This window comes from Trichoderma atroviride, chromosome 3 (assembly GCF_020647795.1).
Source record: "Trichoderma atroviride chromosome 3, complete sequence".
Taxonomy (NCBI): Eukaryota; Fungi; Ascomycota; class Sordariomycetes; order Hypocreales; family Hypocreaceae; genus Trichoderma; species Trichoderma atroviride.
The window spans coordinates 1,833,846-1,855,448 of record NC_089402.1 but is presented as its reverse complement, the minus strand read 5'-3'; the positions used below and the strand labels follow the sequence as shown (position 1 = coordinate 1,855,448).

Genomic DNA, 21,603 nt, shown 5'->3' with positions numbered 1-21,603 from the left:
CATCCCCCACTAAACTCTAAAGCGCTCAGCGTTCTGCTGAGGCGTGATTGTTGCTCGGCCTTCTCTCCAGAGACACTCCAGCGAATCCACAACTGCGACAGCCCAGCTCACGACTCTATCGGTTCCGCTCCTCCGACGCTCTACACGACTCTCCAAGCGCGCTGCCTCGGCCGATCGGACCTCTCCTCCGGCGCGGCCATCGCTTGACTGGCCTCGGCCATGCAGGATGGCATCGGAATAGCGCCGCCTCTGGCAGCGACTCAGCAAGTTGGCGATTTCGACCTGACGACGACAAATGCCTGGTACAACCTCACGGCCCTTGCCCGCGCAGTCAACGTGACGCGGTATGCCCCCCCTTATTGAGGGCTTCGTTAAGGCTGGCCCGCGCATAGTGATGAAGCTGGGCTCCTTCATGGCAGCTCCCAACGCCCTTGGCCTTCCGGCCCAAGACGCCATGTCGTCTGCGATGCCCGAACCGGGAATTCTCCATCCCGCTGCCACCGACTCGAGCCTCTATAGCAATATCGTCGGTGTCGCAGCAACTCCCAGCGCCCAGGCGGGCTCGGCAGCGCAGCCGCAGCTCTTGTCTCTGGACGGAGTTCGAGGCTTGGGCAGCGTCTTCAACTACGCCACCAGCAAATGGGCGCTCTCTTGCATTGCCATGGCCGTTATCCTGAATAGAACTCATATTTTTGCTGCTACTCGCAGGCGGCTACGACTCCGCTGGCAAGTGAGGCTGCTGGCGCGACTCATTCCCTTTACTTTGCTGGTCCTCCAGGCCCGCCATCTTCTGCAGTCTATTCAGTGTCAGACTTCGCCTGATTTTGCCTACCTTAGATGGGGCGATACCAACAAGAGTTCTGATCTCATGTCTGCTCATACAAATCCCTTTCTAAATGCCATAAGCTCGTCGCTGCTTTTCGGAGCCTCGGATGAGCAGTCTTGTGTTTCTGTCAACATGGTCCCACCACAAGACGCCGAGGTTGTTGGAGAGCTCCAAGGCTCTCTATCTCGGCTGTGGCCTCTTTTTACTTCTTTATGTCTGAGCCAATTTCTTGAGACGCTTACCTGCGCTGTGCAGGGACGTCCCGTTGCCGCCGAGACGGGCATGACGCTGTTTGAACAGTCCCTGGCCTTTGCTGAAGCGGACGCTGCCGTTAATAGCCAGCTTGGTTGGGGCGCGTTTTCCAAGTACCAAAACCTGCCTCCTATACCAACTGGCAAAGGCAACACTATTACCCTGACACGAGCGGCAATTCTCAGACGTGTCAACACATCGCCTGAAGTCTTGTGGATTGCCCTCCTGTCTTCGATGACACACATTACAAGCCACGTCTTGGGCGTCTTTGACCTTCAAGCAAAGTATCGGCTGGTGAATACGGGGTTCTGGGGCTTGTGTTTTATGGGCAGCCTCGTATGGAGCTTTTTCACTTTTGAGGCTGATAACATTGCGTCGCAAGGATTCTTTAGGTTTCCTACTGTTTGCATCATTGGATTTGTTCCTCATGTTCTGATCCTAGTTGGCATTATCATGTGTCTATTCATATACGGATTAGCACTGCTACTTACGGCCGCGATGCCAACAGCCAGCCAAGAACAGTCAAGGATGAACTTTCGCCAGCGACTGCTTTACGCGCACGAAAACATGCAGGCAAATGTCTCGCTGTCGGAACTGCGCATTACGCGGGAGATGGATTTCTACACCGCGCTGCTAAGAACAGGATTCGCTGCCATCACTATGGCCAGTGAAGCTGTTTATCTCAACGAAGATCGTGGTGTCAGCCTTAAGCGTAAGACCTGGCTCGAAGAGGCCCGTTACAGAGAGGCGGAGGAGTTGCGGAGGCAATGGATAAGCATGGGCCTCTCCGACCCGCGTTATGATCAAATTGGCACTGTCGGCCTGATACCTGTCAAAGATGGGCCTCTTCTGCCCCCCAATGGATATAGCCGAGAGCGTGCTGCGCAAAAGGTTCCCCGTGGCCGTGGCGACAAGGTGCTTAGAGTCGGTATAGGAGCTGCCGAGAGGAGTTCCAGGTGGTTTCTCGCTTTGGAATTTCTCCTCAGCATCAACAAGCTGCTGGCAAGAGTTTTTGCTCTATCTCTCATGTGGATCCTTGGTGTCTGCCGTATTCAGTCCCGCCCTGGTTGGTTGCTCTGGCTGGCGCGCCGTTCCAAGACTCCTGAGAATGAAACTGCATCGAGACCAAGCCGTGGTCCTGGCGGGAGTAGAGATGCGACGGCGAAGCCTTCGAATTTAGATGCGACTCTTAGGTCGGATGCTTTGGATATCGAAGCTGAATTCAGACGAGTTGGTACGAGTCAAGATGAAGAGACCCTGGATAAAGATCTATACAAATACTGGCTAAAAGGAGGATGGTGGGGATCTCAGGATATGAGCGGAACATATCAGCCTCGCGAAGAAGAGGAGGACTGGGACAATACGAGCGTAATCACCTTGACCACCAATGGGGGCGACAGCGACGATGAAGAAGCAGACGGCTGGATGTCAGACGAGGGCAGCGGGCAGAGAACCCCAACTCAGCGATCACCACGACCTGGGCGTGAAGGCACCCCTTTTCTAGACAGCCCACTGGCTATGGCTGATTTAGCTCGCCTTTTGCATCCTGCTAGTCTGGAGGAACGGCAAGAAGCAGAAAGACTTGCAGCGCATCTTCAAAGTGATCGTATCTTGACCAGATCTGGCTTTAGACGAATGGAGCAGCTGCAGCGAACGCGAATTTTGACAATGCAGACTCCAAAGGGAAAGCAGCTGAATAAGCTCGGTCCTCAGGGCCGTATCACAAAGCTCAGCCCAGAGGAAGAAGAGCTTCTCCTGGAACAGCTTATCTGGACAAAACGACAAGCTTCTCCAGAGAAAGATGGCCAGCAAAGCTCTGAGACTGGCGAAGCGTCGACGCTTACTGAGGGAGAGAGCCCCTCTTGCGTTGTATGCCAGTGCTCGCCACGCACAGTCATCGTGTGGCCGTGCCGCTGTCTCAGCTTGTGTGACGACTGTCGTGTTTCTCTAGCCATGAACAACTTTGACAAATGCGTGTGCTGTCGCCGCGATGTCATGAGCTTCAGCCGGATCTACGTTCCCTAGAGCATGTTATATCGCAGCGTCTGAGGCTTAAAGGGGAACAACTTCTTGGGAAGCGAATATCTTCTTGATTGTATACTTAATTCATCATCTGGGAGTTGGGGCGGGTAGCTTGATTGCTTGATTGCTTGTATCTTTGGCTTTGGCGTTTTTCATTTTCATTTTATTCTCTTCTTCTTCTAGACTGACGTCGTATTATATATATATATAATGCACCCTTCCTTTCAATAGCGGAATTCGTGTTTATAATAAACATCAAAATGTTATGTTACATACCAGCCCATTCTATGCTGAATGTTCTCACCGGAGATGTGACCATATCGGGACTTGTAGACGGTTTACGGCCGCCTATAAGAAACGCTTTCTTTACGGCTGTTGCCAGTCTGCCACCGCCTACGATATCAAGGATAGGTATCTCTTCCTCCCAGCCGTATTCATTTGCCATGAAATGAGCATGGAAACGCAAAGGATCACCGGGATAGACACTATAGCGTGACCCGAATCGAAGCCCTGGAGTCATAAAATACCCGGATCCCAACATGTGCTGGCAGAGCGATCCTTTTTCTGAGTTACGAGGTTCCACGGGCAAGGCATGCGCATCTGGGGAAACATGGTTGATGCTAGAAGTTGGTGTGACGCCCAACAGAGTCACTTGGCTATTGCGGGGCGATGGATTGCCATCTGGTTTAAGGGCACCACTATCAGCTGTTCCGAGGTCGGTCGACGGAACAGCCGAGCTGTCATCACGCGCTTCCTTATTCTTATTCTTCTTGCTGGCTGTTATGGAGGCCTTGTGCGCGTTAATCTCGGCAAACACCTTTTGCGCAGCCTGCTTCCGCAGCCGCAGCGAGCTGACATAGGCCCTCCGCGAGTCGGGATCTAGGGACTGCAGCGCCGACTGGTGCGCGGCCACATCATCTACGACGTACGCGACGTTTGTACGGATTAGAGCGTCCACCTCTTCGGGCCGGAGCTCAATGGGCAAGCCCAGGAATATGTTTTGCGTGGGCTGCTGCGGAGTAGTTCCCACCAAGGTGCCATTGGTGTTTGCCTGGCGGCGGAGCGCGCTCACGGCATCCGGGTCAAACACGAGGTAGCGCCCTGAGATGTTGGCAATGCGGATCAACTTGGTGGACTCCATTGTGGGCAATTATGGTCCTGTAGAGCGCAAGGGAATGATTAGTTTCATACGCTTGCAAATGCTTTTGGATTGATTGAATAAAGAGAGGAGTTGATAAAAGGATCATAAGTCGTCTTCGTAAAATTTGATTTTGTCATCAGTGTTCAGGGGATTGACAGATTTCAAGTGGAATAATCATGGTAAACAACTCCAAAGGAGTCTGTGTGTTTGAATGCTATACAATTGCACAGAACAAAAATTGATTGCTTACCTTGCATGTCTGCCTAGTCTCCCCTTCTTTAGCCTCTCCAACTTTTCGAATGAGGAGATTGAGAAAGAGAGATTTGAAGAGGTTGAAAGGAAGGACTTTTTAGTTTTTTGGTAGCTCTTATACTAAAAATTATCAGACCTAGTATGGTGGGGGTGAGAGCTATATGCTCCGGTAGAGGAATAAGTATCCACTAAAAATTCTTATTTCGCAACTGGGCGGTTCTCAGTGCTGGGTAAGTGCATACATCACTTCATTGAGCTCACCAACACACTGGATCTCACATAAAGCCCAGGGACGTTGGGCGAAAAAAGGTAAAATTGAGAAAAAAAATATCCAAAGCTAAAAATCAAGCTTTGGTTTGTTCTCATTCGAGGGCGCATTCGAAGGGCCCTCGTCATCTAACAGTGGCGGCAAGCTATACGGTGTAATAATAAGCCCGCTTGAAGCGCTGAGCTTGAAGGACATGTCCTCCTTCACCCAGCTTCCTTCCAGACCTCCCCCCTTCTCATGGAAAACAGGCAGCGAGTGGATTCTAAAGAGACCCTGTGCCTTATTCTCATTTGACGAGTTACGATCAACGGGGTGGTGTGTCTGTTGCTGAAGCGGAATCATCTCCACGACACCATCGCAGAGAAGCTCTGCTCGTCGAACAAGGCCCGTCGAACGGGGGTATAGCGAGATGGGAAGTGTCATCATGACAACAATCCGCGAAGGAAACTGCCGCAGCAAGGCACGGATGTGGTGCAGGAACTGCAGTATCTCCTGTGGCCGGCAGGCTGATGGGGGGGTATATAGTTGGAGAGAGTAAGCTTGGGATGACGATTTTGTGGATAGAAGTTGGAGGCGAGCTTTTCAGCCGGGAGGTGATGTCGGTGATGAATCGCCGGAATGGCGACTGGGTTGGATCCATGCCGCCGCCGCGAGTGGTGTAGAACTGCCCTTGCGCAACGCTGTCCTCCAGGCGAGCCGAGAGATCAAATGTGTGACAGAATGGCGCTATGCCTTCCGCTGAGTCTGCTATTGAGGGTCCTATTTTGTGCATCATTAGTGAATGATAGACAAAGTAGCAGAGAGAAGAGCCTTACCACGTGAAGGTGTAGCTCTACTGCTCAACGCCTCGTATCTCCAAGCAATCTTCATCTTGCTATCTGAAGACTTGGAACTGTTGGCGTCCTTGGATCGGCTCTCACTTGCCAGCCCCGGAAGCTCACGCCGCCAGTGATCTCCAAACCCCAAGACATGCACATGATGACCTTGGACCAGTCCCTCGGCAGCAAAGTAGCGAAGCAAAATCCCACCAAAATCTGTTGTTCCAGACTCTTCAATGAGAAGAGACGTCCCCATGGGTAGTCCAGCATGGCCTGCTAAGAGTTGATCCAGGGACGAAGTGCCGGTAGATGTGGTGAGTCTTCCATCGTGAGGGGAAGGCCGGGTCCCCGAGACTGATATTTTGGCTCGTTGCGGCTCTGGTGTAGTCCCGGCAATACCAATTACGGTATTTCTTTTTCGAAAGGACATGCTAAGATTTTTTTGGTGTTTAACTCAGAAAATGGCCGGATTTTGTCAGCTATGATACTAATTTTGTAAAGATAATCCTAGGATAATGACGTATAACCCGCGTGATGGCCGAGTCAACTTTTATAACCGAGCAACGATTACTTCACGAATAGAGTAACAAAAACGTGTTTTCATTCCTTCATCAAGCTATCATCACACTTTGTCGATGCTAAATGCCCCGATCCACTGGCGCCGCAGCCACGGATATGCACATATCCGAGCTGCACCCCTCCAACCCGAATATTTTCTAGAACCATTTCAAAAGTTTCGAGGCCAAAGAAAACGCAGGCCAAACTATTATTGCCTATCAATCCCTACGCCCTACGAAGCCGAGATTCTCAATATTAACAGGAAAACTACAACTCATATCATAACAACTCATTCGAAATCCACAACCATGTCTGGAGGCGGCAGTGGCGACGCCACTCTTTTCGAAGAAGGCTTTACCGTCACCGCGTACGACCAGAAAAAATATGACCGCGTCGCACGCATCTCGTGCACATCCCTCGACAACCAGACCCTGATTGAACTGGACATCAACATCGAGCTGTTCCCTTGTAGCCAAGGAGACACGCTGCACGTTGTCCTCACCACCACATTATCACCAGACGGCAGCAAGGAGGACGACAAGGGCTGGCGGGACGTTGGCAAATCCGGCGATGCGCCTGCTACCCTGGCCGACCTCTACGACTACGTGTGCTACGGAAAGATTTACAAGTTTGAGGAGACATTTGATGGCAACACCATGTATGAAGATCCACACCCATCACCAGTGACCGACATTCTATTACGCTGAGTGAGGGGAGAGAGTGAGAGAAGTTCACTGCTAACGTTTGTGTGTTTGACTACTTTTAGCAACGCTTATGTCTCCTTTGGCGGATTGCTCATGGCACTCAAGGGCCCGGTTAAGAAGCTAACACCACTGCGAGTTGACAACGTCTACCTGCTGATCAAGCGGTAGAGGGAAGAAGCAGGGCGAGTCATGATATTACGAACTGGGGAGCTATGACGGGAAGAACAAAAACTACACCAGACATGGACAACTGGCGCATTTTAATTTATAAAACTCACAATGAGGAGTCACACATAATCCGACACCATGGCATTAGAAGAAGAAGAAAGAAGTTATATGGGGACTAAAATAAGAGATGGGGAAATCTGAGCGCCATGTATTGTCATTTCATGCAAGAACCAAGAGAGAGAGAACAAGAGAGAAAGTTATTGGTCAATAGCTAGCTCAATTGGCGTCAACTGGCTGCTGGGTGATGTGGCCAGCCCAGTTGGGCTGGTGCGGACCAGGGAATGGGAGCTCTCGGGTCATTTTAGCCCTAATCAAGGCCAAGTCGGGCTCGTTGGCTTCGGTCAGAATGCCGTGACGAATGAAGAAGTCAATCATCACCATGGCGCAGTTGGGCTTGAATTTTGCGTCCGCCAAGTCCTTCTTGATCTCCTCCACGTCACGCAGCCGAAATTCTTCCACTTCGCCGTCCTTTGGCTTGGGTATAACGTCGGCGGGTAGTTTCAGGTCATAGACCCATTGGCATTCAGGATAAATGTAGCCGTCCTCTCCGATAAACTTGGCCTCTGTGATGTAGATGTATGTCGCATTCCCGACCCATTTGGCAGTGCTACGAACCAAGTGGTCGGGCAGACTTGCCTCTTCATCAGCCTCTCGGATGATGCATTCAAAGGGATCCTCGCCGGTTGTCAGGCCACCGGCTACAGTGTTGTCTAGCATGCCGGGGAAAGTTGACTTGTTGGATGCCCGTTTTGGCACCCAGATTTTGATGCCATGAGGAGCAGTTTCATCCTCCACGTAAGCAACCATATGCACTCCATATCTAGCGGCGCCAAACAAACCGACGGCGGCCCTCTCCACGCTGAAGAGTAACTCCCCTGTTCGGCCATAAACCGGCCAGAGCTCGTCACGCCAGCCCTTGAGAGACTTGAACGTGCAATTTTTATGCCAATGGCCTGTCAATTTCGCCACAGCAAGAGTACGCTCCGCTTCTGTCTGTGGCGTCCTGAAGAGCATGACAGTACGGTCCGCCATGTTCAGAGTCATATCGCCGCGGATGTCTTCAGGCGTCTTGGATAGCTCATCGATAACCCAGTCTGGTACATAACCGATGGCATATTGACCGTCTTCATCTTCCCAGAGCAGCTTGAATAGCGTGTCCCGCAAGGTTTTTGCCTCAGCAGTTTGGTCATCATCGTACGGAAACCTGCCAGAAGTGATGAGTTAGTGACTGGTATTTTAAAAAGGAGTTTCACCGCTAGTTAAACAGAGCTTTCTCTTCTTTTAACTCGACTGTCTCCTCCAACTCTTTCTTTAATGGTGGGAAGTAAAAAGTCAACGTACCTATCCGTAGCAGCAATTAGCTCCAGATTAGTCTTCATGGTGTATAGCGGATTTGATGAAAGCTAAGTAATCCCAAAAGGCTTATTATACGGTGCTTTGAAGAGTTTCTAGATGTACGATTAGAGATGGTTGTACTCGTCTAGCACGCCATGAGGTGGGACAAAGCAAAGATCTGCAGATTATCACAAACTTTTGCGAATTGAAAGTAGAGCATGATAGCCGTTAAAACATCCCAGTACCGCTTGGCACAAGGGAGAAAAAGAATCCAAGTTTTTCTTTATGAGCAGCAGATAGCCACGAGTTTCTTTCTAGGCAGCCACCTGCAGCTTCTGCGGGGGATCATGCCAGCAGTAGGCCACAACAGCAGAGCAGCCAACAAGTGAATGATGAACAAACGCACCGTGGTAAATGGAAAGCTATTCAGGATCAAAGCCGGTGATCAAATTTGAGCAATAAACTTTAAGAGCGCAATTCAGATTGTGAGGAGCAAGAATTCCTAGGTTTATAGCCGATGGTAAGTTGGATCTGCCTACCAACAGCCAAGCGGGCAGTAGAAGCAGTAGAAGTAGTAGAAGCAGCAAAAGCGGTAGACGCAGTAGAAGTACCTAGTAGAAGTAGAGACTGCAGCTAGGCTGGATTGCTGCGGCAAGGCAGCATTAAAAACGATCAATCCTTCCAACAGCCCTATATTTTTCATTCCTTTCATTTGCCCCAACAATTAAGCTGCTTTTAGTATTTCTGTTCCCGCGTGCGACTAACTGCCTTGAGTAGCACTTTCTGCCTTGTCCACGGCCACTTATCCCACATTTTCTTTTTTAACCCAGCCAAAGCTCAAGCTCCAACACCACCACCACAACTTCTAGTTAATCCTTGTTCGCATCGCAAACTACTAGTACTGCCTCCCCACGTCATCAGATCACCGGCTGAGTCGCGCCGCTACAGCAACACCAACCCAATTAGAACAATCAACCCATTGAAACACAAACGAATATTCACACAGCAGCCATGTCCGGCCCTCTCTTCGGCATCGTCCCCGCCGGCCAGCCTCTCATCACCGACCCAACCTCGGCGCCATCCCCCACCTCATTCCTCTACGCACTGCCCCCGACCAAGCCCTTCTCCCACATTGTCGTCTTCCTCCTCCCAAACGTCGTCCTGCCAGAAAACTCCGCCGCCGCCATATACCTCACCACCGTCCGCGACGTCACCGCCGCCTCGCAGGCCAACTCGACGCCCGACTTCCGCTTCCTGGGCGGCATCGGCCCCGGGAAAGAGAGCGCAATGTTCAAGATTGGCGCCGACGCCAGCGGCAGCGGTTACATGATTGGCGTCTCCATCGAGTCTGCTGAGTCGGTCGGCACGCGACTGCAAGAACTCGCTGCTAGCAAGGCTTCCTCCTCCTCCACTAGCGGGAGCGGCGGCGCATCATCGACAACCACCGCCGTCCTCGCCCAGCGCATCATCCAAAACGCCTTCAACTTCCTCACTAGCTTCAGCGGCACTGCTGGCCCTGGCGGTGTCGAGGTTGTTCCCCTCAAAGCTTTTGAGGACTGGTGGCGCAAATTCGAATCCCGAGTTCGTTCAGATCCAAGCTTCCTCGAGAGGCAGGCCGATTGATATTACAATACTTTCTTCTTCATCTGCTTTACATCTGGTTCTCTCGCATAATCTTCTCAGCCTTTGCTTTCTCCAATCTTTGGATTTGTAGCGTAGAGTAAAATTCTTCTCTCTCAAATATCACGCCTCCGTCTGTTTTATTACATCGCCATACACATAATAATAATGTTCTAGGTAGGGCCTGGCAATATCTGTTCTTCACAGTTAACAGAACTAGAGTGTAAATAAAATCAAGGATATAATCTGTAAATTAAATATCTGTGATTCAAGCACAACACTATCTATACTTGGTTCTCGTTACGCTCTGAATGCGAGCGTTTTCCCTCAAGCCGGCTTGAAGACATGATTACTATCCATCCAATACCAATGTACATCTGTTTTCCAAAAATAAAATATAACGGCTATTGTGCAAGAAGTGAAGCTGACCAACCGTGACATCCCGAATGAGCTTTTGACATGTCTAACATTACAATCATGACTCTCTTTGTCTGGAGAGCTTGCCCTCCTCGTTCCCTACATCCATTATTACTAGCTCTCTTGGGGTATTATGGAATTCTTCAACCGTGTCGGACTGCCAGTTCTACTGCGACGACCAGCGTTTAGCATCTGAAGCGAAGGGGCAAGTCGTTCGCAGCTCTCGGTTCGTACAACGAGGCCATGTCTATCCATTGCCGACGGCGGCCGGAGGTCGTCATATCGCTCGAAATTCAATCTCGGTCCAGCCAAGCGAGAACCCCTTACGGACCTTGACACATCGCCGCCATCCGAGCCATCGGTTTCATCAGACTCTGTGCCACCAAGCTCAAACTCTGCCACATCGCCTTCTTCCAATATTCTTTCATATGGCGTAGAATTTCTCCCAAAAAGCCTTCTAACAAACGATGAGCTCCTGGCCTTGCGGTAACGCCAAAACTTGTGGAACACTCTGGACCCCAATTCGGTTTTCCTTAAGAGATAGGCAATAAGGAACAGAATCAACATCACCACCAAAAAGCTGGAGAAGGGCTTGGATCGACCCGTAAGGATATCGTCGTCGTCGTCGTCGTCATGGTCGTCACCTATATTTGAGAAAAGTGGCTTGGACCCCGCAAATTCAAAATCAGCAGGAATTTCTGATCCTGTATTGCTTCCAAATCCAACAGGAAGCGGCGACTCTTTGGGGGGGATTTGTCCAGCGGCGTAGAGAACCATTTTGCCCAAGGTCCAGCTAACTTCAACACCACCAATCGTATCGATTGGCTGGAAGGGGTCTGGGAATCCCTTGTCGCTAGCTTTTTCCAGCGCCTTGGTTGCATTGACTTTGTGGCTGGGAGCCTCTCCTAAGCTAATGCGGGGGATGCCAATACCTTCGTACAGCACATTGATCAGCCAAGACGCCTTGAAACAGGCCTCTCGGGCGTTCTCGGCCTTTTCCTCCAAAGTCTTTTTTTCGCTTGTCAAGCCCGTTTTCGATGACGGACCAATCCTGACTGCAGAAATTATTGACCTCTTGCTCGTACGCAATCAAATCGTAGACTTTGCTCTCTTGGCCAAAAACGCCATGTGTCGTATGCCAATACTCGGAAACGCCAATGAAATGATTTACATCAAAGTCGATTGCAGGCACATGTTGACCGTTTAGTAAACAAGGTTCGTCGTCGCATGGAGCATCTTTGCCGAGCAACGGGTACGTTTTGCGCAGACACTCCTCAAACATGCCGGTGCCAACAAGTGCATCGTCTGACGCTGCCTTGCCTGAAAGAGGATTGCCTGAGAGTGTGGTCCGCAAGCCCTTTGGTAGACAAGGATCAGGAATATCGCCCTTTGCACTGCCGTACTGCTCCTGTAGACTCTCGACAAATCTTTCTCGTGCTTTGTTGGCACCAAAGCCTAACCAGGAAGCCGTAAACACTTTGTATTCAGCGGGAGAGCCATCGAGTCGTCGCAGCCGAACCAGCTTGAGATCATTCGAGTGCCTTTCCGCCTCTGTTGAGTTTGGCGCAAAGGCAATTTGCGCGGATGCGCCGCCCATATCCAAAAAGCCATAGGTGTGGTGGCCCTTGCCATGCGCATGCTCGTCGGGTTTGTCGAAGCCCCCAAGCAGGTAATTGGCAGCGATCCACCCATACAAACCCTCTGTTTCGCCCGAGATGACCTGGATGTTGCTCGCACAGTCGGGAAGCTGAAACTGCGTGTTGGCCTTGAGGTATGTGCAAATGCCGTCCAGCAGCGACGTCTGCTGGTGCTTTGGTAGGAATCGAACACCAGCAGTTGCGAGAAGGAAGATGGGTGTCTCGGAGACTTGCGATGCCGGGATTTCGTTGAGGGCTGTGTCGATGAGTGCTTTCAGGTGATCGGGACCGACGGAGGCGACATTTTCGGCAAACGTAGAAACTCCCGGGTGAATCTTCTTGCTCTTATGGAGTTTCAGCTTTGGTAGTATGTGAGCTTCGGAGGCAGAGGCCTTCTTCAAGGCCTTGGCGGGATCTTTCCATTTGTAGATGTACACACGGGTCCCCGAAGAGCCAGCATCGAGAATTACACCGTATTGACCTGCGCAACCGCATGGAATTAGCGAAACCAAACTCCCTCTTTTTGTCTCTTTCTTCTCTTCCAACGAGTTTCTACTGAAATTGAATAAGCGGGAGATGTCATTTACCCATCAGAGCATGCGGGCCACAGGAATGAACTCGAGTCTCGCGTGGCGCCTTATTATGTATTGTTCAATTCGGTATGCTGGGGTCTGAAAATAATGCCCAGCGAGGGATCGATCGACTTGCGCAGCTGCGACTCCGTTCAATGCGGGGGGAAAGAAAACGAGGAACAAGGTCGCAAAAAGACGAGACAAAGAAAAGTCGGTAAGAGTCTTTTGTCTCTCTCGGCCGTTTCCCCAGAAGAGAAGTGGGATTAATGCTGAGGAATGGAGGCTTCTGGAGACGGCGGCGCAATCATGGGGGTTCGATAAGGAAAGCCGTAGGATTAGTCGGACTAGCAGCAACAACAGGGCAGGGGGGTATATTAGAAGCGGAAGAAGAGGTTAAAAAAAAAAGAAGAGGCTAGCGAGTGATCGAATTGAAGGAAAGTGTAACACGGGAGCCAGACAGGGGTCGAGGTCGAACGATAAAGATTGTAACGAGAGATGGAACAGCAGTTGTGGTGCGACAAGAGGCTGCAAAATTGCGAAAAATGTCGAGTGCAGCGTTGGCATTACTGACGCGGACTCGCAGCTAGTATCGGACCACTCACAGGCGCTGGACGTCTCACGCACAGCCAGACGGCCCGCACCACGCTGTATCTCGACGCCATGCTGAGAAGTGCGCAGATCAGTCGCTGTACTTGGAGCAGAGTGGCAGCGGCAAGACGCGCAAAGTCCCTCGACTTGTGCCGCTTATCGCCCAGGTACCGCCACGCCATGCGCATCCCTGTTTCGTCACTGCTAAAGATAGAATACGAAGTCTCATGCAGCAGCTCATATCCGCTTCGGGTCAAACTACACATCTAGTTGCTGGGGCGTGATCGAAACGCATCTTGAGCTTTCTTAAGTCGTCTGGTAGAGTCGCATTAAGCCGTGTTATCGTGGAAGGCGGGTGCGCACACAACGCCTCTTCTAGTATGCCCAGGTTCTCACGCTTCCACGTCGGTGGTTTCGGGTTCTTATCATCCCCCGTCGTTGTGTTCGATTCTTCACCGTCCGGCGTCGTTGTGTTCGGTTTTTTCGTCATTACACCCTTAATATGCTTAAGAGTCTCCTTATCTATTCCTTGTTCGGACGGAGCTGGAAACGAGTATTCTATTATATTTACTGGTATAGATTTCCTCTTTTCGTCTGCTGAAGGTCGTGGCGCATCAGTAGTATTTGCTTCGGTAGTATTTGCTTCGGTAGCATTTGCATCAGTAGCATTTTCATCAGTGGCATTTGCCTGAGTACATGGCTTCATGTGGATGTGCATGCGCAGCCCGTCTTCTCGTTTTCTGCGTGAGTTCATATAGGAAGTGTATTCCCTCTTGAGGAACCGGCAACCCCGGCGGCAAAGCTTGTAGGCCCGGTATGAGCAGGACGCAATGTCGGCAATGTTTTTCACTGATGGCGAACTGCATCGCGGGTTTCGCTCGCTTTCGAAACACATGGCTGGAAAATGGGTCGATTCATGAAGATCTGGAAGAGATGGGGGAAGAGCCGCATATTTAATACAAATCTTGTCACTGGCCCTCTCGTGATCGTGTGTGAGCTTGTTCACTGAGCAAACCATAGACAGAGAACCGATCTTTGTAAAACACTGTTCACTTTGCTCCTAAATTGGATGAATTCTCTTTTGCTGCATTAGCACTAAGGTGTTCAATACTGGTTCGTCTCAAAGAAATCACATATAAATATCCCTTTCACAAAGATAGTGCTATCATCAACCAACGCTTCACCCCTCATTATCAAGGTTGGCCCCTCAGAGATCCTTTAACGACCCATTTTGCCCAGAATGGCCGCCCGGTTGTCCAATCTTCATTCCAGATGTGAGGCCAACGCCAGCCCACACGTTAGACTGCTGGGGGAAATTTGGACTCACTGCCGACGACCTTAGATCGTCCCGCCCAGACGGTTCGATATTGCTGGAGACACTAGGGCGAAAAATCTCTGCAGAGAGTCGGCCGTTTGCGCTTTGATGGAAAGGTGGAATTTCCGGAATCTGTTCTATCATTGTTATGGGTTAACCCGAAATTGAATCCACAGGTATGATATGCCTCACCATAAGCTTGAGGCCTTTTTCTTGGCCAGCGACTGTCGCTCTCATACTGTTGCATGTTCGATACAGGCAGGCCCGAGACAAGATCAGCGGCATCGAATCTTGGCGGCCCACGGTTAAGGGGGAAACTTCGCTCGTTATTACTTTTTAAGCTGTGTGGGCGGAATACGTTGGACGTTTGGTTGCTGGTTGAAGGTTGAGGCACCGATCTAGTAGAACTGTCTACAGCATCGAAAGCCGCCTGCTCGATTTGACTCAACTCAGCCCTTTTTTTGACCCTGTTGTAGAGTTCCTGCGTCTGAAACAGCTTGCGGCTTTTGTCTTGATAAGCTGCTGCGAGTTCGTTATTCTTTTGCCGTAAAGCATCCCGTGATGCCGTCACGCCTATCTTGGTAAGCTTGTGTGCCCTGAATAGAGAGATGGTTTGTGGCTACTAACTTTTCAGCTTGTCGCATAACCTATTGATCTCTGCAGAGTAGTCTCTGTTTACTTGATCATATTGATCCCACAGTGCCTTGTGTTTCTCTCCGAGGGATTTGTACAAGTGACGTTGATAGTGTAAATCATGAGTAACTTGATATGACCAAAAGCTGATGGCCCGTCCGGCACACTCCATGATTACGTTGGGACTCAAGCCACTGAGGACGCACGTTTTGAACTCTTCGCTTGGATTCATGCTCATGAAGGCAACGTCTTCCTCTTTGGTCAGTTGGACGTTGCATATGGGGCAAACGGTGCATCTCTGGTCGCCTTGGCCAACGAGGCCAAACTTTTGAACGCAGTCAAGGCAAAAGATGTGACTGGATTGCGAACGAATCGTCAGCACACGCCACGAAAATCTGCAGATCCCGTTGATAGGCTAACCTGCAAGTCGTTACGAGTGCCCGATCGGTAAGCTCCTGTCTGCACTTAAGGTTATTGCAGAGAAGCGTGTTTTCCATTTCGAATTGAGACTTGTGGTATATGCTTAGGGAGTTTCAGCTCGGGATATGGATGAATACTATCGAGAAAAGCACAGCCGCAGTCGTATCTCAGTCTGGTGGACAGTTCCTTGAGCACTGGAAAAAGCAAAGGGAAGGTCGAGGAAGAAAGAATTATGAAACCTCGTCGAAAATGGCCGGGCAGTTCTAGGAGATATTGAGGAGCCTGACTCGGTGCTCCTTCCTAGGAATCTTAATTTAGTGTTCAGGTAAGTACCACTTCGGATGATTGATCGCTTTTTCTTGGCGAGCCCCTTCCCAAGAAGGAACCTTTTACTTGATGAGTTTACCTTCGCACCTGCCTGTCATAGCTGAGAGATCACTTTTACTTTCCGCAACATGCAAAAACTTTACGTTGCGGCAATTGATGTTTAATGAGATCTGAGATCTAGTAAGCGTTTTTTATTCCACGTTTCGTTTTTGAAAAGATATTCTGCCTCTACGATGCTGCCGAAGCGATAGGACGACCGTCGCCATCTTGCTACCATACAATGTATGATTTGGTGGCCCATCAACCAACATCTTTTAGCCCTTGAAATTTCTCCAAACGATATGATTTCCCAAATCAATAGTTGGCCATAATTTGCCAATGATGTAGCTGTGGGAGATATGCTCTTCATCTTTATTGGCCTGCTACTGGTCCTACTTCGACAGGTATGCCCTGCGCATTATAAACGCAATACCTGACATCGGCTCTCAATTCCGTCAAATATGCAGGTGTTGTCTATCGGAATGTATTGCTTTGTGATGATTTTGATAATCTCCTGTGCCACCATGCCTCCAATAACGGCGGAAATGTTGTGTAGCTCTCCGCCAGCCGCTCGCGACAGCTCCTGGGCTACCTGAGTCAGGCGCTCGTTGTTCCTGAGAGCAGGCGCCTTTTCAAGAACTGCAGCAATAATATCATCAGCTGAGGCAGCCGAGGTAGATGACGATGCGCCCAAGGCAAGGTAGATGGGGATTAATGACATTGGCATTTCTGGTCCGGCGATGGCGGCGATTTCGTCGTTGCCAAGTTCTCGCTCTGTTGGTCAACGCCAATCGTCAGTAAACAAATTAGTTGATCGAGAGCTGCCATGTCGCTTACCTATAATCTGTCCCATGCTTGGGGGCTCCTCTCCCGTAGTGTTAATCAACTTGATGAACCGAGCATTAGTGCAGAACTGCTCTACCTCTGCCTGATCAATATCTACATCTCCTGAGATCTTTTGAGCTCTGGAAAAAACGTCGTTTGCGTCCTGCCGAGCTTTCTCTTTGTAAATGTTCTGCAGCTGAATGTAAACATTGGACTGCGCCTTCATATCAAGCAAGCCACCAGCCACAGGCAGGCGTTGGTGTTCGGCGTAGAACTCTTTCAAGGCCTCGGCAATGATCCAGAAGCTGGACTTTGACTGCTGCTCATCCTTGTGCTCATATTCAAAAACCTGCTTTAGAGATGAAGGGAGTGACGGGGCAACGACGTGCTTCATGACGGCAGCAACAGCCTCCTCAAAGTTTTCTTCTCCTCCCTCGGGATTATCGCGTCTCATGGCCTTGGATACGAGCTCTCGAAATGCCGTCTTTTCGCTGTACGCCGTTGGATAGGCGCCGTTATGCTCTTCCTTCCAGATGTTGAGGTAGTGAAGCAGAATTACAACCATGGGAATATGGCCATGCTCGTGGTGGTCTAGATACTCAATGTCTTTGGTCATTTCGCTAGAAAACTCAGAGAGTTCCGGCCAAGGAGAGAGGAGTCTCAAGTCTGTCGTAGCGGTCTCATCCGGGTGAGTATCAACGATGGGAAATGTGCCTGGTAGTGCAATGCGAAAGTAGGAGTAGAATCCAACAGAGTGGATAGCAACAAGCGGAGTACCATGCTGACGGCCGTATGTCTCAATGACCTGAAGCATTTCTGGTTGTAAAGGAAGGTTATACATGATCATGGTGAAACCCTCCGGAACATCAAGTAGTCTCTGGAGGCTGGCGGTATCCTGTAGAAGAAGTCAGCGCTACACATTTCATGAAAAGCGCAAAGATATAATAATCAAAGTAGGTACGCACTGTCACTGTAGAGTTCCAGGATCCATTAACTTCTGGATTAAGCTCGAGCAGTAGTTCAGTACAGCACTGCGCTCTCGATTTGCCGAGAGAGGACTCATCGAGGAAAAAGTTGACGCCGAGATCCACCTCTTGAACGGCGGCATTGTCTGCAATAGTAAATTTGCCAATGCCTAGGCGGAAGAGAATAAATTAGCACTCACAATCGATTTTAAATGTTGAGCGAAGGGGTTGACAAACCGGGCAGGACGAGATTCTTCAAAGTCTCGATGCCAGCCGTACCGGGCCCAGAGTTAATTAGGAGGATGTTTGCGGATTCCAAGGCGGCCTGGCCCGAAGCAGCCCATAACCTGAGCTGACGATCGTACTTCCTTTCCTTGTCCGAAGGGCCGTGTAGAATAGGAGGCGTCTGTGCTAAGATTTCGGTCATACTGGGCGAGATTCGCCTATGCGGGTGAATGAGATGAGGTGGGAGTTGGGCTCCTGCGGGGCTCCAGGAAGAGGCACGATGTGTATGCAGCTAGGTTGCAGGTGTGTGAATTCGTTACGAGAAAAATGCAGAGGTCGAAGCTTTGATGTGATTGGCAAGTATCACAGTGAAGCAAAGGCGCTGATGGCATAAACAGGCGATTGATGGTTGATGCAGGTATTCGATATCAAGAGTGGCACCAGGCGCCTGTAATACAGTAGCTACAGTAATTACTTAAGGCACTTAGGTAGCTGTCGCCGCACTTTTGGCGTTAATCCGCATTATTGCCCGTCGTGGGTTAAAAGCTCAAGAAAGATTAGATGTATCTAGTCCGAAATAGGCACTAAAATACTAAAATATGAGCGAGCGTGCTCCATTAATATCAATCCTCCATCTATAAATTCAACCTCTTTTAATGCATTGTTCTCTATTCTAACCGACGTCGCAATCATTAAATATCAAGACAAGAAGAAGAAGAGTGGGAAAAGGAGGAAAAGAGCGCTTTGCAACGTACCTCATTAGGCGCGAGCCTGTTTGTCAAGGTATAGGATAGCAAAACTCGGCTTGATAGGCTGGAAACACTGGCAAGCATTGTCCTGTGCAACATGAACCTGAAAATGGCTTCTATAGGTGTCTGTATATCAGCAACATCACAGCTCATGCCAACGAAGTACTGTGGATTTATTTTGGTCACCACACCAAGCTTCGGCTACGATCACGCCCATGGCGCACAGATTCTTTCTTCCCACATCCCGCCAGCAGCAATGGGTCACGGGTCACTGTAATTCACTCGACACCTGAACACTACTATAGTAGTACTGACAGTCAATCTTGAGCTATTTGCCAATGGAGAAGCCCCTTCTGCATGTTAGCTTGGCGTGATTATAATATTCAGCCGTGCATATGTTACTGCCGCTTTGACTCAGAGAGCGCGGCCAACTTCTGACTTTCTGGTTTCTGGGTCCGCGCCCCCAGTATTGCTCACATGTAACCAAGCTGCTTTCCGTTTGTTACAAAGTTCTTGCTTTTATTTCCTTGACACAGATACTGCGGTAGTATCTCTAATGATTCAGTCTGGGTCGCAGCTTACGCCTCTACGCGGATCATAACAACACGCATCAACAAAATCAAGGTACATAAACATAGCAAACCCAGCTCTTATATCGTTCAGAGTCTGCAGTTCTTTAATGAAAGGAAACCAAGCTGCAGCATCACGATATTCTCAAAAGTGGCTCAACAGGATCACACCAAATTCCAGAATATAAATTGTTCGCTATAAAAGCTCTTATTCTTTTCCGAGGCCTTTGGCTCTCTTCTATTCTTCACGATGTCGGCATCTCCTGAGACGACGCAGGCCCACGCAACAGACAGGTCACCAGAGGATTCAAGAAGGTCTCGAATGATACAAACCTTGAATAGTATAAAGCAAGACCTTGCATTACTGCAAGCACGTAGACCGGCTCGCGAACCCTCGGAGGCAAGTATGTCGATGAAACGATTCTGGCTCATATGCTTTGGGTATGTATCAACACTCTCGCGTGGAGAAAGCCCATCATGGTCGAAATAAGCTGATTTGCCGCCTTAGAGTCTGCCCAGGCTTGTTGCTGTCCATCATGGATTCATCCGTCCTGGCGGCGAGCTTATACCGCATAGGAGTCGACTTCCAAGAGCACAGTTTGATCAATTGGGTAGTGCTGGCATATACTTTGGGCTACATTGGCTTTATTGTTTCATCCACTGCCCTTTCAGATGTCATTGGGCAACGCTATGCTCTCTTGTTTTCCTACTCTCTGTTCTTGACGTTCTCTGCTGCGTGTGGATTTGCTCAAGATGTGGACCAACTGATATTATTTCGGGCATTTCAAGGAGTTGGTGGTTCAGGTTTGTGGTTTTCTTCCTGGAAAAGAGAAGCATGACGTTGATGACTTCTTTTAGGCCTTTACGCTTTACCCATCCTGATCTTGACTCAAAACAGCCCGCCTCGAATGCGTCAGTATATAGGCAGCATTATTGGAGTGACTATTGCAGCTGCGGGCGTCCTTGGGCCTGTTATTGGCGGGCTACTCACCCAGTACTTGGACTGGCGGTGGATCTTTTTAATCAAGTCCGTCACTACGTGACTGAATATTACATACAATGAAAGTCAGCTAACTTGGAAACGTAGTATTCCAATTTGCTCTATCGGCATAATAATTTTCTATTTCAGTTGGCCTCAAAAGCTGCAGACGGAATATACTCAGCTTCGATCGTGGAAGCAGTTTGACATCATTGGTGCTATACTGGGCATTGCAGCTTCGGTCCTCGTTGTATTCGCACTCGAAAACGCTGGCGAGTCAGAAGCTTGGGGGGCTATTAAGTTCATTCTCCCGCTAATACTTGGCTTGATCTGCTGGATAACGCTGTTCTTGTGGTCAAACTTGGTTGATAAACGCCTTTCTCAAAACATTGTATCCATCTTTCCCATGACATTGTTCAGAAATCGACGTTACACGAGGACCGTCTTACCAGCTTTATTTGCAGGCTGCCCGTATCTACTTTTGATCTACTCGATCCCCATGAGGATGCAAGTCTTTAGCGGCAAAAGCCCGCTCGTCGCTGGGCTGTCGTTACTCCCTATGTTAGGCACAGTTGCCCTCGGAAGCATTATCAGTGGAAAACTCAATGCTTCTGCAACCCATCTCGATCTCACTTCAACTATGCGCGTCGGCACAATGTTAATGGTTTGCGGATTTTCCTGGCTTTCAGCAGTCCAGGGGTCCAAGGACGATGCAACTACACTTGGACTTCTTACCCTGGTTGGTCTTGGTTTTGGACTCTGTACATCAGCGGCGACCAACATGATTAGTGTCGAAGTGCCTATACGACACCGGGGTATGATGTTTCTTTTCCGCTGCTCTATTGAGATATTTGGCTAATAATTATTCCATCAGCATCCGCTCATGGCATTCTTGCCCAAGCAAGAATACTGGGAGGAAGCTTCGGCATAGCGATTTCTACAGCATGCCTGCATCACTTTGTCATTAATCGACTTGCAGATATCCTAACTGCTGATGAGTTTGCTTCCTTTGATGGAGACATGACAAATTTTACAGGGGATACCTTGGAAGCAATCCGGTCGGCGTTTATCAAGGCTTTTGACCTTGGTATTGAACTAGCTATGGCGGGATGCTGGATCGCGTATTTCTCGACCTTTTATGGCTATCGATTCACCTGGAGAGGCATAAAATGTCCCGTAGAGGAGGAACCTTTGGAGTTGTTGGAAGCGAAAGTCACCAGGACGCGAGCAGAGGTGGATATTCTGCTAAGTGAAGCTCAATTAGAAAATTGATCGCTACGGATCAGTATGGATATCGCCAAGCCGATTAGGATTACGCC

General features: G+C 49.6%; 12 protein-coding genes across 12 annotated transcripts; 4 read left to right on the top strand and 8 right to left on the bottom strand.

The window, feature by feature from the left end:
- Window positions 1–394: 394 nt before the first annotated feature.
- On the top strand, window positions 395–3,103 carry TrAtP1_005851 (uncharacterized protein; the record flags this gene model as incomplete). The annotated part of the gene is made up of 1 exon (XM_014089008.2): window positions 395–3,103. The coding sequence occupies one exon, from the start codon at window positions 395–397 to the stop codon at window positions 3,101–3,103; it is 2,709 nt and encodes a 902-aa protein (XP_013944483.2).
- Window positions 3,104–3,368: 265 nt separating this feature from the next.
- Window positions 3,369–4,241, bottom strand: TrAtP1_005850 (uncharacterized protein; the record flags this gene model as incomplete). The annotated part of the gene is made up of 1 exon (XM_066112889.1): window positions 3,369–4,241. One exon carries the CDS (start codon window positions 4,239–4,241, stop codon window positions 3,369–3,371), a length of 873 nt encoding a protein of 290 aa, XP_065968975.1.
- A 393-nt stretch (window positions 4,242–4,634) lies between these two features.
- On the bottom strand, window positions 4,635–6,183 carry TrAtP1_005849 (uncharacterized protein). Its single transcript, XM_066112888.1, has 2 exons — window positions 5,577–6,183; window positions 4,635–5,520 (listed from the first exon to the last, which is right to left on the bottom strand). Exons 1-2 carry the CDS (start codon window positions 6,007–6,009, stop codon window positions 5,066–5,068), a joined length of 888 nt encoding a protein of 295 aa, XP_065968974.1. The 5' UTR covers window positions 6,010–6,183; the 3' UTR covers window positions 4,635–5,065.
- Window positions 6,184–6,445: 262 nt separating this feature from the next.
- Window positions 6,446–7,009, top strand: TrAtP1_005848 (uncharacterized protein; the record flags this gene model as incomplete). The annotated part of the gene is made up of 2 exons (XM_014089011.1): window positions 6,446–6,795; window positions 6,904–7,009. 2 exons carry the CDS (start codon window positions 6,446–6,448, stop codon window positions 7,007–7,009), a joined length of 456 nt encoding a protein of 151 aa, XP_013944486.1.
- Window positions 7,010–7,285: 276 nt separating this feature from the next.
- Window positions 7,286–8,448, bottom strand: TrAtP1_005847 (uncharacterized protein; the record flags this gene model as incomplete). The annotated part of the gene is made up of 2 exons (XM_014088980.2): window positions 7,286–8,273; window positions 8,411–8,448. 2 exons carry the CDS (start codon window positions 8,446–8,448, stop codon window positions 7,286–7,288), a joined length of 1,026 nt encoding a protein of 341 aa, XP_013944455.2.
- Window positions 8,449–9,415: 967 nt separating this feature from the next.
- TrAtP1_005846 (uncharacterized protein) lies at window positions 9,416–10,027 on the top strand (the record flags this gene model as incomplete). The annotated part of the gene is made up of 1 exon (XM_014089012.2): window positions 9,416–10,027. The coding sequence occupies one exon, from the start codon at window positions 9,416–9,418 to the stop codon at window positions 10,025–10,027; it is 612 nt and encodes a 203-aa protein (XP_013944487.1).
- A 528-nt stretch (window positions 10,028–10,555) lies between these two features.
- On the bottom strand, window positions 10,556–11,218 carry TrAtP1_005845 (uncharacterized protein; the record flags this gene model as incomplete). The annotated part of the gene is made up of 1 exon (XM_066112887.1): window positions 10,556–11,218. One exon carries the CDS (start codon window positions 11,216–11,218, stop codon window positions 10,556–10,558), a length of 663 nt encoding a protein of 220 aa, XP_065968973.1.
- Window positions 11,219–11,351: 133 nt separating this feature from the next.
- TrAtP1_005844 (uncharacterized protein) lies at window positions 11,352–13,426 on the bottom strand (the record flags this gene model as incomplete). Its single annotated transcript, XM_066112886.1, has 2 exons — window positions 11,352–12,559; window positions 13,222–13,426. 2 exons carry the CDS (start codon window positions 13,424–13,426, stop codon window positions 11,352–11,354), a joined length of 1,413 nt encoding a protein of 470 aa, XP_065968972.1.
- On the bottom strand, window positions 13,426–15,057 carry TrAtP1_005843 (uncharacterized protein). The gene is made up of 2 exons (XM_066112885.1): window positions 14,801–15,057; window positions 13,426–14,729 (listed from the first exon to the last, which is right to left on the bottom strand). Exon 2 carries the CDS (start codon window positions 14,254–14,256, stop codon window positions 13,492–13,494), a length of 765 nt encoding a protein of 254 aa, XP_065968971.1. The 5' UTR covers window positions 14,257–14,729; window positions 14,801–15,057; the 3' UTR covers window positions 13,426–13,491.
- TrAtP1_005842 (uncharacterized protein) lies at window positions 14,446–15,683 on the bottom strand (the record flags this gene model as incomplete). Its single annotated transcript, XM_014089014.2, has 4 exons — window positions 14,446–14,690; window positions 14,746–15,126; window positions 15,181–15,542; window positions 15,607–15,683. 4 exons carry the CDS (start codon window positions 15,681–15,683, stop codon window positions 14,446–14,448), a joined length of 1,065 nt encoding a protein of 354 aa, XP_013944489.2.
- Window positions 15,684–16,062: 379 nt separating this feature from the next.
- On the bottom strand, window positions 16,063–18,416 carry TrAtP1_005841 (uncharacterized protein). Its single transcript, XM_066112884.1, has 4 exons — window positions 18,000–18,416; window positions 17,763–17,932; window positions 16,810–17,692; window positions 16,063–16,746 (listed from the first exon to the last, which is right to left on the bottom strand). The coding sequence occupies exons 1-4, from the start codon at window positions 18,187–18,189 to the stop codon at window positions 16,391–16,393; spliced, it is 1,599 nt and encodes a 532-aa protein (XP_065968970.1). The 5' UTR covers window positions 18,190–18,416; the 3' UTR covers window positions 16,063–16,390.
- A 1,424-nt stretch (window positions 18,417–19,840) lies between these two features.
- Window positions 19,841–21,556, top strand: TrAtP1_005840 (uncharacterized protein; the record flags this gene model as incomplete). Its single annotated transcript, XM_066112883.1, has 4 exons — window positions 19,841–20,109; window positions 20,164–20,332; window positions 20,393–21,099; window positions 21,159–21,556. Exons 1-4 carry the CDS (start codon window positions 19,842–19,844, stop codon window positions 21,554–21,556), a joined length of 1,542 nt encoding a protein of 513 aa, XP_065968969.1. The 5' UTR covers window position 19,841.
- Between the last annotated feature and the right edge of the window lie 47 nt (window positions 21,557–21,603).

Bases quoted from the DNA above. Each gene is read 5' to 3' on its own strand.
- TrAtP1_005849 (XM_066112888.1), bottom strand. From the start codon at position 6,009: ATGTCCTTTCGAAAAAGAAATACCGTAATTGGTATTGCCGGGACTACA. The intron at 5,521-5,576 runs GTAAGGCTCTTC...TGCACAAAATAG, and splicing joins TAGAGCTACACCTTCACGTG to GACCCTCAATAGCAGACTCA.
- TrAtP1_005843 (XM_066112885.1), bottom strand. From the start codon at position 14,256: ATGGTTTGCTCAGTGAACAAGCTCACACACGATCACGAGAGGGCCAGT.
- TrAtP1_005841 (XM_066112884.1), bottom strand. From the start codon at position 18,189: ATGACCGAAATCTTAGCACAGACGCCTCCTATTCTACACGGCCCTTCG. The intron at 17,933-17,999 runs GTTTGTCAACCC...TCTTCCGCCTAG, and splicing joins GAAGAATCTCGTCCTGCCCG to GCATTGGCAAATTTACTATT. The intron at 17,693-17,762 runs GTGCGTACCTAC...CTTCTTCTACAG, and splicing joins CCTGGAACTCTACAGTGACA to GATACCGCCAGCCTCCAGAG.